The sequence below is a fragment of the Dufourea novaeangliae genome, unplaced genomic scaffold, assembly GCF_001272555.1.
Source record: "Dufourea novaeangliae isolate 0120121106 unplaced genomic scaffold, ASM127255v1 scaffold133, whole genome shotgun sequence".
Lineage (NCBI taxonomy): Eukaryota > Metazoa > Arthropoda > Insecta > Hymenoptera > Halictidae > Dufourea > Dufourea novaeangliae.
The window spans coordinates 1,171,831-1,183,615 of NW_015374011.1; the positions used below are offsets into that span (position 1 = coordinate 1,171,831).

General features: G+C 41.2%; 2 protein-coding genes across 2 annotated transcripts; both read right to left on the reverse strand.

Annotated features, from left to right (window-relative positions):
- Positions 1-1,969: 1,969 nt before the first annotated feature.
- On the reverse strand, positions 1,970-8,262 carry LOC107188605 (tropomyosin-1). The gene is made up of 7 exons (XM_015576922.1): positions 8,163-8,262; positions 5,634-5,924; positions 5,235-5,368; positions 4,962-5,150; positions 4,813-4,888; positions 4,608-4,740; positions 1,970-2,363 (listed from the first exon to the last, which is right to left on the reverse strand). Exons 2-7 carry the CDS (start codon positions 5,871-5,873, stop codon positions 2,281-2,283), a joined length of 855 nt encoding a protein of 284 aa, XP_015432408.1. The 5' UTR covers positions 5,874-5,924; positions 8,163-8,262; the 3' UTR covers positions 1,970-2,280.
- Positions 8,263-9,262: 1,000 nt separating this feature from the next.
- LOC107188513 (odorant receptor 94a-like) lies at positions 9,263-11,237 on the reverse strand. The gene is made up of 5 exons (XM_015576814.1): positions 10,882-11,237; positions 10,472-10,810; positions 9,734-9,938; positions 9,491-9,657; positions 9,263-9,326 (listed from the first exon to the last, which is right to left on the reverse strand). Exons 1-5 carry the CDS (start codon positions 11,235-11,237, stop codon positions 9,263-9,265), a joined length of 1,131 nt encoding a protein of 376 aa, XP_015432300.1.
- Positions 11,238-11,785: the final 548 nt, after the last annotated feature.

The following is an 11,785-nucleotide window of genomic DNA, read 5'->3' on the forward strand; positions in this document are numbered from 1 at the left end:
AAGTTGAAAGGAAAACGACAGTCGCATGGAGGAGATCCGTGCGTGTTTCGCAAGGCGCCGCGTATTATCGTTAATTCATAGGCAAAACAATATATGTTTTTGCGATTAAGATCGTACCTGCGTCATAATATCATTTCATCTTGATGATTCTACCGCGCTGACGAAATCACTATGAACGTGTCCGGTCCGTGTCTGTGCTGCATGTTATTCTCGTGTATCGTCGTGAACAAAAAAACGGGCCGAAGAAGCTTTCGTATCCGTGCGTTTCGTCCGTTTTCCGTACAGTTTACTGTTTGTAAAATGCCACAGAACGGTCATGACGTTTGCGTGCAATTGATACACCAAATAGCCTAACGGTTTTTGATAACGTTATTTAGATAACGAGAATTGTACAATTAGATGGAAAATAACCCGCGGTAGTCTGTATAGTTTTGCAAGCGCGTTATTTATTAATCGTACACCGGGGCGACGACGGAGCCAAACGTCGATCAATTGTGTCGTTCTGTTCGTCGCCACTAAAATTCGTAGTGATATTGACACTCTTTTATAACGTTACGAGGGAATCGTAATCAATCGATAATTAGAAAAAGAAACAAATCTTTCGAATGTTCTTCGCGAGAACAAGTTCGTGAAACGATCAAGATCGGAGTTCCATACTGTAATTCTCGACGATCTCGCACGATATTCACAATCTCGATAGCAATCGGAGCATCCTCTTGCACCGTATGCTCGCGAAACAAAGAAATTATGTTAGGAGTAATTAGTTGGGGAAACTGTTAGAATAGTCGCGAAATAATTGTGCGTGCGAGAGATCGTCGTAATACAGTTTTATTAATTGAAGATTCTAACGATCTTCGGAATCGGACTTTTTACACAGGCGTACACTAGATTTTTTGTTGTATTAATCGAGCAACCGAATGTTTTATTAAGCATTGAGTTATGGAAAATGCAATGCTTAAAGATGAACGTGAACTTGAATGAAAGTCGACTGAGGCCTGTAGCGCCGAAATGCTCTGGAATTCTAACGTTTTATCAACAGGGAGAATATGGTCGTAACTGAAAAAAAATTTGCTAGCAGAATGTTTGTGTTGTCGTGTCCCTTGTTTTTTTTATTGTTATATTATATAATGTATACATATATATATATATATATTTATACATACATATACATATATATGTATATATGATGTCCGTATTTTTGGATGTGTGTGCTATTTTGTCTTTTTTGTTTTGTAGATATTATCCATGTTTTCACGAGCGACAGAATTGTATATTTTTGTTTGTTTGTTTGTTGCATGCTTGAGTTCCAAAGTCAGCTTTATGTTCCCCGTGGGGTGTCGTACATACGTGTCTTGTAGATCGGCAGTGCACATTCATCGAAAATACCTTTTTATAGAAAATATATTCGACGGGAACCACGCGAGACAAGCTGGCGCGTTGTATAAAGATATGCACAATTCGCGCGCGAGACGAGATTTCCTCGACGATTATATCAGTTGTACATAGTAGATAAGGAACCGTGACGGTTTGTGTAGATAATAATTAATCGTGACTCCCGAGGATAGTACGTGTCGGTACTCCTGAATTTATATGCCATTCGGTGTACATTTATACATTCAGTGTACATTTAATAAGTACCTTGGTGACTAATAAACGTCTCTTATAACTGTGCCTCAAAAACTACATCACGACGTATAGTAAAATACAATATGCATATCGTGGATCCATGGATCGGTGCATCAGCGGAGGCTATAACGCGATTTTACATACGAAGCAATCGACGGAGAAACCGATCGTCTTATGCACTTCACATTTCATTTTAGTTTTCTTTTTTTTACTACTTACCTCCCATTGCTCTGGACAAAGCAGATCCAGATCATTAAACCAAAGGTGTTTGTATCAAGAGATAGCTCTGGTTTCAGAGTGCGAATTGTTTTCTGCTTTAAATGAAATTATCTACAAAAGCGTGTCTAATTAGTAACGCATACCACATTGCAGCAGTTTATTTGGGTCTCGTGTAATATTCGGTACAACAGTGTAACAGAGTAAAATTCCTTACGATCTCCATCGTACATTGACCATCTTCGTCGTATAATTTAGATAAATAACGTCCAATCCACGGCCCGTATCCTCAGCTCCCTCCCCCCGTAGCTTCTTTCGCTGATCTCGCGACGACGAGTCGAATGATTCCCCAAGTCGTCCTTCATGCAAAGCATCCGCAGTTCGATCCCCACGCGTGATATCTCGATCGTTAAGCGAAGCACAGAAGGACGATATAGCTTAGTATCCTGCCAGTTCGGCGAACGTGGAGTCCATCTCGTCGGCGAGCGACTTGTATCTGTCCTTGTTGATGCCCAATTCGTCTGGAAAACATTTAAAAATCTGTCAGTTTTCTCCATACTTTTTGTCAAAAAAAAAAAAAGAAACAATCTATCTCGACCCATTTTGAATCTAATCAAGTACGGTCCTACGTCCTTTCTACTGAATTTCTATGCGCCTGCCTGATAAAATAATTTTCGATAGACTTTGGAAATTCAAGCAAATCACTCCAGACAAATTTTCCGATTTATCGGACAAGCGCAGACCGGACATAGTACTTTGTTTCAATGAACCTAAGTCACGGTTTTTAGAATCAATATCAACACGGTATCGTTCGTTCTCTCTTTTCGGCTACGGGAATATTGTTAAACCCTACGCAAAAAAAAAAAAAAATCGTGTGTTCGGTGCTGTGGTGCAAACAGCATTTCCTCTACTAAAAAGCACACCTAGCTCCTTCTCAAAAGTCTATGTGTATAACCGGATGGTCGTACAACGGATGGTGTGTATATGCCGGTGTGTGTTGTACGATACAAAATGGTTACACAAAAAGCATCGTGTCGCACATTTACACGGGTGTGATAAGCGGTATGTTAATCGAAGCTTTAATAACTTTCTGCCTTTCTAAGGAAGAAAATCACATCTTCGTTCTATATTTGTTCGCGTGCACCGTATCCAACTGTGGTCGGAGCAAAGTCAACCGGTCAGTTAATTTTGATCCGATCGTAATTTAGATATTGCAGACTCCATTACATGAATATAGTCCATAAGATGCTCTATTACACGAATAGAGTTTCTTACCTTATTTTTGAACGTCATAATACTCTTAAACAGAGGAAACAAATGTCTTTTTAATTCTAGTCTGTCTGAACTTTATACGAACTAACAATCACCGTAAACGTACACAGTTTGGTGTGTGATCACTACTCGTTCAATGTAATTTTCTTCGTTGGTTAATCACATTGCTCGAAGCATGCAAGAATCGTGAGGTGTAGTATACCTTTGCACGAGTGTAAGGCAAACGGTTTTGCGAGGGGTTGGCAAATGTACCTGACGTACGACGGCCCACATAAACGTGCGAAGCTTTTTTTAATAATTTTTTTTTTTTTTTGTTTATATTTCATTCTGTTAAGCGCCTTGTGTGCTTGTGTATTTCGATGTACGCGTATATATATGTATGTATTAATAGACAATGCTCAAGTTAAACGAGAGAAAAGAAAATACTATGTATTCCTTTGTCAGAGAGAAAAAAAAACAAACTAAGCAAAGCGCTCCCAAATCGGACGAGACAAAGACAAACAACGATCGGATGGTGTAACGGTGAAACGATAAAAGAAACAAAATGTTTACGAAAATTTTAGGAAATCCTCGGATACGAACTATATAATATTATCTGTGAAGAGTGATTTTTGCGCATTTTGTATGAGCGGAGAAAAAGCGGAAGTACGTGGAATGCGTTCACTTTGTAAAAGAAAGTATGTTTGTTAAAGTGAGACACAAGAAAAAAATAAACAGAAACGAGTAAAAAAATACGCCGAAATTTGGAAGCTCAGTGCGTAAAAAGGAAAAAACGTAGCTGAAGCGGTAAAAGTTTCTTCGTCGGTACGGTGAAAACATTTCGAACAAAGGAATAAACGAGAAAAGTTTTGAGCTAGTATGAGTGATTTCTTTTCTTTCTGTCTTGTTTTTTTTTTGTTTTTTTTTTTTTAGTAGCCAGAAAGCTCAGCGAATGTCTTGTCCAATTCTTCGCAAATCGTTTTGCGTTTGTCCTTCTGCTGGTGCAATACGTCTGCAAAGAAAATCAGTAGTGTTGCACGATGTATTGTCGGTTCATTATCACGGAAATTTTCTAACCGAGCACTACCATTTGCAATCTCCGGTAACTGGAAACAATCGTTGCTAGTCAAGAGTTTCGTATTAAAAATTGCGTGTTTCCTTATCGTGATCGATCGTTTAACGACGCGTGTAATTTAATAGAATGGCTTCTGACATTGCTCAAGGTTGGCAAATTCACCACGAATATCTTTGATACCATTCCAGTGTAGGCCGAATCACGGAAGCGCCTTTGTCATTTTGCCAAATTACGTCACGGCAGCCTGAGTTCATCGCAAAATAGTCTAAATTTAATGTTACTAACAGCAAAGTGCGCGCATCGCAACATTTTCTTTGTTTTATTTTTCGAAAATTAAAATCCATTCGCTGGTCATCGAAACCGAAGCTGTACGAATACAAGTTACTATTGACTTATTATTATTTATGCAAGAAAGAAAAAAACGACATTGCAAACTGACCTTCGAGCCTGTCGACCTCCTTCTGGAGTTTCTTGACAGTTTTCTCAGCGAATTCGGCCCGGGCTTCCGCTTCCTTTAGTTTCACCGTCAGAGTTTTGAGTTGCCTCTTGAATTCCTCGACTCTTTGGTTGGCCTGAAGCAATCCAATCAGATAAAATTCGTGTCGAAATTCAAAGAGGATACACAGTGGAACGAAAGTACTCACTTTCTCTTCGGATACTTCCAAAGATTTCAAGCTGTTACCGACAACTTTAAGTTCTTCCTCCAGTTCCATGATCTTGCTGGAAAATGAAAGAAACACTCCATGATCGAATCGGCTAGCAAAATCATTCGAGTAAAGAACAGATCACTCACGCTTCACCAGATTTGACTCGGTCTTCGGCGACTTCCAGCTCGTCTTCAACGAAGGCCAGCTTTCGCGATACCTCGTCAGATTTTCCGTCGGCGTCTTCAGCGAGCAGACGAGCCTCCTTCAGTTGGTTCGTCAGCTGATCCATCCTCTCCTCATCCTGCTGTGCACGGTTCTCCAATACTTTGCACATACTGAAATAATGTTCGATCAGACCATCGTAGTCTATCCATAAAACAATCTTATAATAATCAGTGATAATTTATTAAACAATCTACCGGCTAGACTCATCAGCAGCCTGAGACGCCTCGGCTAACTTAGCAGTAGCGGTGTTCAGTCGCTCCTCGGATCGCTCCAAGTCCTCCTCAATCAGCTGCACCTTACGGTTCAGAGCAGCGACCTCGGATTCAGCCTAAAATTAAAAATCACCCGTGAATCATTTGACCCGTGGCTCTTTAAATAGGGGAGGACGAAGAGAACGGTAGGGAGAAACAGATGATCGTGCCGCAGTTCAACTGCGTCACACTTAGTCATCGATCTCATACAAGAGGCCTACCGTTCGATGACAAAACTAAAATAAGACCTGTCAGTGAGAATCGTTTGTTGGACCCGGTCCAAAAGTAAACTGGAGCAACTGGAGTTGGTCAATTCGGTTAACAATTTTCAGTAGGACTTACGTTAGTCAGAGCCTTCTCTTTCTCCTCCAGATCCTTGTTCGCCTGATCCAGGGCCCCTTTATTGGCCGTGAGATCGCCCTCCACCTGGATCAGTTTCTTCTGCAGGTCGCTGACTTCCTCGTTGACTTTGTCCGCGCGCATATTCGCCTCCTTGGCCTGGCCCTCGCAGGCGTCAGCCTTGTCCATCGCGTTGTCCTTCTCAAGCTTCATCGCTTGCATCTTCTTCTTGATCGCGTCCATGGTGGCGACCTTTTTCTTTTGCCGGCTTCCTTCGTGAAACTATCGAGTTCGCTGAAATCCCCCATTTATTTCTCACGTTTAACAATCTACTAAACATCCTGTTGGTCGCCATGAAATGTGGATCAAATGCAGCCGAAAATGATCGCGATCTTCTCGTGTTCCAAAACTTCCACGACTTAGAGGATCAATATAAGAGACGGTATATTCTCCATTATCAAGATATTAGAAGACGTTCTAATAATCCTTCTTAATCATCAACGAATGATTAAATGCGATTAAAAGAAATCAAGAATACATTTCCAATATGGAATCTTCCATTATCTTTCGATGAACAATGGAATCCATCCAAATACCCTCATCTTCACGGACCCCATCCGAGCGACCAGTTTTAACCCTGAAAATAGAGCATCAGCCGCGGATGAAGCGGAGATCTCAGGGCTTGCATATTTCGTCGATCTTCGTGAAGTTCTGCGAGTCATAATCCGCCGGATGATACCGTTCGGCCACGAAGAGAGGAGAGAGTACGTCGCCGCGTACTACGGAAATAGCATCCATAGCCAGGCTCTATAAATATGCGCGGAACGACGAAAAGAGGGAGAGAGAAGATGGGCGGCCGGCGTTTCAGAGGGCCGCGAGGAGGCCAAAAAGCACGAGAGCGTAACCCAGAAGAACGGGCTTTACTTGGCCGCCACCGGGCCGACCGACATTCGATCTAACTGCCGTGTATTAATAGCATTTACGAAATCATCGCCCGGCACCTAGCGGTATCCCACTAGGCTAGAGATCCTGCGAAGATCCGGATTTCCCCCGAGGATCACTGAGAACTATCGATTTCGTGTCTTCGTCAGTTTATCTCCCGTCTTTCAGGATCGATGTGGAATGACATACGATCGTCCTTTTCCGAGTTTCATTCGACGCTGGAATTTCGAACATGAACGAATATTTTTATTCCCGTGATGTTTACTTCGAGAAATTTTTTCCATCGAAGAATTATTGTGTAAATATTTAATGATACGAAGAACGATCACGTAGGTACGATGGTAATATAGTGATCCATTTGAATGATCGGTAGCTGAATGGCAACATCCGACCCTCTTTCTGGATATTAATAGCGTCTGGAGGCTTTTGGCATCTGGTTACCCCCGAGTGCCAAAGTGACATAAGAAAGTAGATCCACGAAAGTCAATAACAGCCTGGGACCTTGTTAGATTATGTTCTACGATAGTTTTAGCGTTGAAGCAATTGCGTGTGGGAAGATGTGTTAGGGTGTGAGATTGCGAACGTTACTTACGGCATTTTGTTAAGTTAAGGCCAGAAAGCGAGTTCTTGAAGCGTTAGTTGGCGATGTTCTTATACGGCGATGGTTAAAATGCCTTGCAAAAGCGTGCTCCACTCTCCGATATGATAGATCTGCCTGCAAGAATTTTAAGTCACGACTATAATAGACGTACATTACCGAGGATTATTCTAGTTGTCGTTTATGCGGAAAATTTTGAGAGTTTAACTTTCATGTATGTGTTATATCTATCGAATCATTCCGCGGACGTTAGAGGTTTGAAAATAGCATGCATGAACGGAATGACTCGATGCTGGCAGCCGGTTTATTTTTGCCACAAAGTGGACTACAATATTTCATCTTTTCCTTCCCCTACCCTCAACAGCCAAATAAAGAAAAGTACGGTTTTACTAGTTTTCATCGCTGAAGCGTCTCACCTTGACAACAGCCGAATCGCGATCTACGATTGTTAACAGCAAACGCAATGTTAAACATTTAATTGCTACTTACAAGCAAAAGCAGAGAGAACATTGCTCAAAACCTTCAAGCTCCTAGTAGCCCAAAAAAAGTCGAAGCTCGTTAGTCCAAGCAGCTTTCATTAGTAGCATCAAGCGGTTGTCGGTCCATCTTCAAGTGTTGCCTAGAGTTTGAATACTTTTCTCCACGAATGGTAGGTTCACACGAGGTCCTTCCACTAGGAACACTCTTTTTCTCAGGGGTCCAAAGACCACCGTCCATGGATCCTTCATCAGAAGACAGATCCACGTACACATTCTTCCTCCACCATTCTACCATCATCGGTTATTCTTTCGCACTCGCGTTTGACGTTCAGTCGGGCACGCGATACACCGCGATCGAGGTGAAAATCGTCGATCGAACGTTGCGAAAAGGAAACGAAGATGATCGACACGACGATGATTAGCGATAAAGACGATTGTTGGGCGATTCACACCGGAGAAAAGAAGTATTTTTTTCTTTTCTTTTCTTTTTCTTTGTGCTCAGAGTTCACTTACCTAACCCGAGCGAGCAGAGTGGCGCGAGTCGAGTGTCCGAAGGGTGCCACGGATAGCTTCTTCGTCGTCGGAGACGAGCGGGACGCGATGCTCCGCGGGCAACCGAAGACGAAGAGGTGGGGGAGCCCAAAAATGGACCGCCACGGAAAGTTCTACGGGGGTGGGGTCCTGAACGTTTATTTTCTGCTCGCGCCGCGACTCCTCCGAACGATTTCTCACACCTTCCAATGGGGAGACACCGTTCGACAATCCACCGCGGATTCCATGGGGGAGTTAACGTGGACTCGATTTTTGGATCGTTTGGCAATTCCGTGTTTCGAAGCGTGCTTTTAACGAACACACGCCCGGGACGTTTCAAGCGGGGCGTGTTTATGGTCAATGCCAGGTTGGATCGAATTACTCGATGCATCCAGCGGAATAACGATATAAACGAGCTGCGATTATACGATAGAAAAAAGTTTATTCAGTGGAAAAATCATCGACTAGTGACGTATGATGAGAATGGCAGGCTTCCCGTTTCTTCGTCGCTGTTATTTTCGTGTGCTTTGCAACACATTGTACATCGAGTAGGAGCTTTTAAGTAACTGGAATTAAACGAATAGAGGCAGTAAACAGTTTGGTTCGATCAGACAGTCGTGGGAGGTAGAAATACGGTAAATCTTCGATGAGTGTCCGAAGGCATTGACAAGGAGAGGTTCCCAGTTGTATCGCTGACTTTTTAATGGGGTTTAGCACAGTGATAGAACTTGCAATTCTAGGCCAAGGATACTTGTTGCCAGCTACGTATGATTATTAATTTTGAAAATATTTAATCCTTTCAGACCTGATGGTCACATTTATGTACATGAAGTTTTTACAATTTCACACAAAACCTTAGGTACAGCAGATCAATATTTTTCTTGTAAGTTTTAATTTTCTCATACTCTGAATATTTTTAGTAAGTCTAATGAATTCAGAATTGAATAACAAACCTGAAAGATAAAATAATCGAACCTGCAAACAGTACAATTTTCCACATGTCTTCTTCAGTTTCATGTGTTAATACATTACCATTCAGTATTATAAAGTACTGCGATGTTTCTTTCCTGATTTGTACTCTCTTAGGTGCCATACGATACATGAATCCCAAATGTACACATATGTGTACATTTAATATCTACAAAACTATGGGACATATAAACATTTTCTTAAAACAAAATACCATCTAAACAGTCTACTGAGTTAAAATGTGTAATCAAATATTTTTTGTACTCTTAGAAAATCAGGTCTGAAAGGGTTAATGTTCATTGCCGAGGAGCCTTCGAACACTTATCGAGAATTCACTGTACTTGTTACTAACGGCCACGAAGAAGTCCAGGTCGCACGTCATCACGTGCGCGGTTTCCAGCTGTATCGGCGATCTCGAGCGACTCATCGTAATAATGAGGATTTTTTTAGCCTGTTCATTCGTTTCTATCCAATTCATCTGAAAAATCATGTCTGCTACCGCGATACTCTGGAAACACACGAATTGAACTTCCATATTTTGTTCTATAAATTTTTCATATTGGTAAAAAACTTTCGGAACGAACCTTCAGTGTCACTTCGTTTCCGTACCAACAGTAAAGAAAGCTTTGAGTCATTATCATCACCACAAAAAATAGCAACGATATGACTTGCGTGCTCAATGTGTTCTCCTTTATTAGCTTGATCAGGCTGAGGCAGAGCGCCAGAAAGCTTCCGAAAAATTGCGCAAAGATCGTCAAGTTCAGCGTGTCGTTCACCATTGCGGCTAGTCTGCGGAAATGAGAATCGAATGGAATCGGATACAAAAATAAAACGGAGCGAAAAATCGCATGCGTTTAGTATAGTATAAGTTCACACGGCAACTGTGTTATTTTACTTGGTAATTAAGGTAGATGGTAAATGGCAATTATCAAATCTTGGCTCAAACATTCGTATCAGGTTACACGTTTTTGAACAATGTAAAAAAAAGATTACGGCTACTCTGGCCTTTGCTGCTGTGCCCTTTTTATTCAGTCCGATTTGGGATGTGAAGGAGGAATATTTTTATTTACGTTGTCTCTATCTTGAAAATAAACAAAGATTATTTTTGTATTCAACATAGAGATAACATCTAGTTCGCTTGATCAGTTATTGTATGAAGCAAATAATGCAGAAATAGGAAGTAAGAAGCGTTCTCGTAATGAGAATAAATGGAAGGGCAACGAAAGAAAAATATTAAGAGCTTTTTGATGGTGCAAAAAAAAAAAACTAAAAATCAACGTAGATGTGACATGTGCCCCTTTTCCACAGAGCCCCTCAATTACTTGTAAATCCTGTTGTGGTGACGAACGCATTCCCGAAGGGCGATCGTTTCGTTCTTTTTCACCTCGTTCAAGCGACACTGTAGAATGTCGAATTGGCAGCAGATCTGCGACAGCAGACCGCACAGCAGAACGTCACAGGCCAAATGCACGTATCCAGCGATGGCTAAAGCCATCATCTGATGGATATAGGTCAATCCAAAAGCGGTCGTGGACGAATAATTGTAAGGTATCCAGGCTCTGTACGTCAGTCTGCCGTTCCGAAAGTCGTTCAGGAACGAAGTGAAAAGTATCATAACAGTTGACGACTTCACCATCCTGGTATATTTGATGATATTGGTCCTGCGAGTATCTTCGACAATTAGCAAAAGTATCATAATAACAAAAAGAAAGAAAAAAAAATTCATACTGACCGTATTTGTTTATCGTATCTCATCTGAATCAGCTCTTCTTTGTCGTTCAACGTGGCGCACGGTTCCTCTAGGAAAATTTTCACGAGTTCTATAATACCTCCACGATATACCAACAGGTTAATTAGTTTGCAACAGCAGACAATCGCGGGCACTAGCATGTAAGTGTTCTCGGCAAAATCGTCCAAGTTATCCACGGTCAGCACGCTAATGATTTGAGAAATGGTGAATGTGACGTTCATACACACCACAAATACGGAATACATGTTGTATAACACTTTTTTGAATCTCGACGACCACGAAAGCGGTCGCCAGATTCCACAAAAAGTCGATATAGTGAAGAGGTACGATAGCCCCATTGTTTAACAAACTTTCTCTGGTGCGTCTGTTCTCAAAAAATCAGCACATCTCAATGAAGAATCAGTGTTTCAAAAAAGTATGGTACATCGAAAGCGAATCTTCTTGATATTCACCCTACGGTCGCTCGTCCACATTTGAGGAACATTATTGCGAGGCTCATTAACGATGCACCCCTTTCCTGTATGCTTTTAGAACTAGATTACAATTATATGTCTTATTGCGGTGAATAAATGCTGTTCCAGGAAATTCCGTTATATTGTCAATGTTGCTGGTAGATAATTTCTTACGTTAGAGTGGGTTATGGTAAAAGCCGTATTATCATTTCTGTTCCATACACGCGCAGCTCCATTCTTCTTCGAAGTTTCGAGAGAGCTACAAGAACTTATTAGTGATGTGAGTGTACTATATTGAATTACATTATGCTGTGAAATTTTTCTTAGGGTGTTTTGAACGCAGAAGATTTTGCATATTTTTCTGTAATTTTTTTTATTGTGACAAGTATATAAAATGAGGCTGTAGTATGGTAACTGTTTAAATAACAGACTGA

Coding starts and splice junctions, on each gene's coding strand:
- LOC107188605 (XM_015576922.1), bottom strand. CDS start 5,873: ATGGACGCGATCAAGAAGAAGATGCAAGCGATGAAGCTTGAGAAGGAC. Junction 5,369..5,633: donor AAGAGAAGGCTCTGACTAAC/GTAAGTCCTACT, acceptor TTTTAATTTTAG/GCTGAATCCGAGGTCGCTGC. Junction 5,151..5,234: donor GCTGCTGATGAGTCTAGCCG/GTAGATTGTTTA, acceptor ACATTATTTCAG/TATGTGCAAAGTATTGGAGA.
- LOC107188513 (XM_015576814.1), bottom strand. CDS start 11,237: ATGGGGCTATCGTACCTCTTCACTATATCGACTTTTTGTGGAATCTGG. Junction 9,939..10,471: donor CACCACAACAGGATTTACAA/GTAATTGAGGGG, acceptor TCATTTCCGCAG/ACTAGCCGCAATGGTGAACG. Junction 9,658..9,733: donor GAAACGAAGTGACACTGAAG/GTTCGTTCCGAA, acceptor GTGTGTTTCCAG/AGTATCGCGGTAGCAGACAT.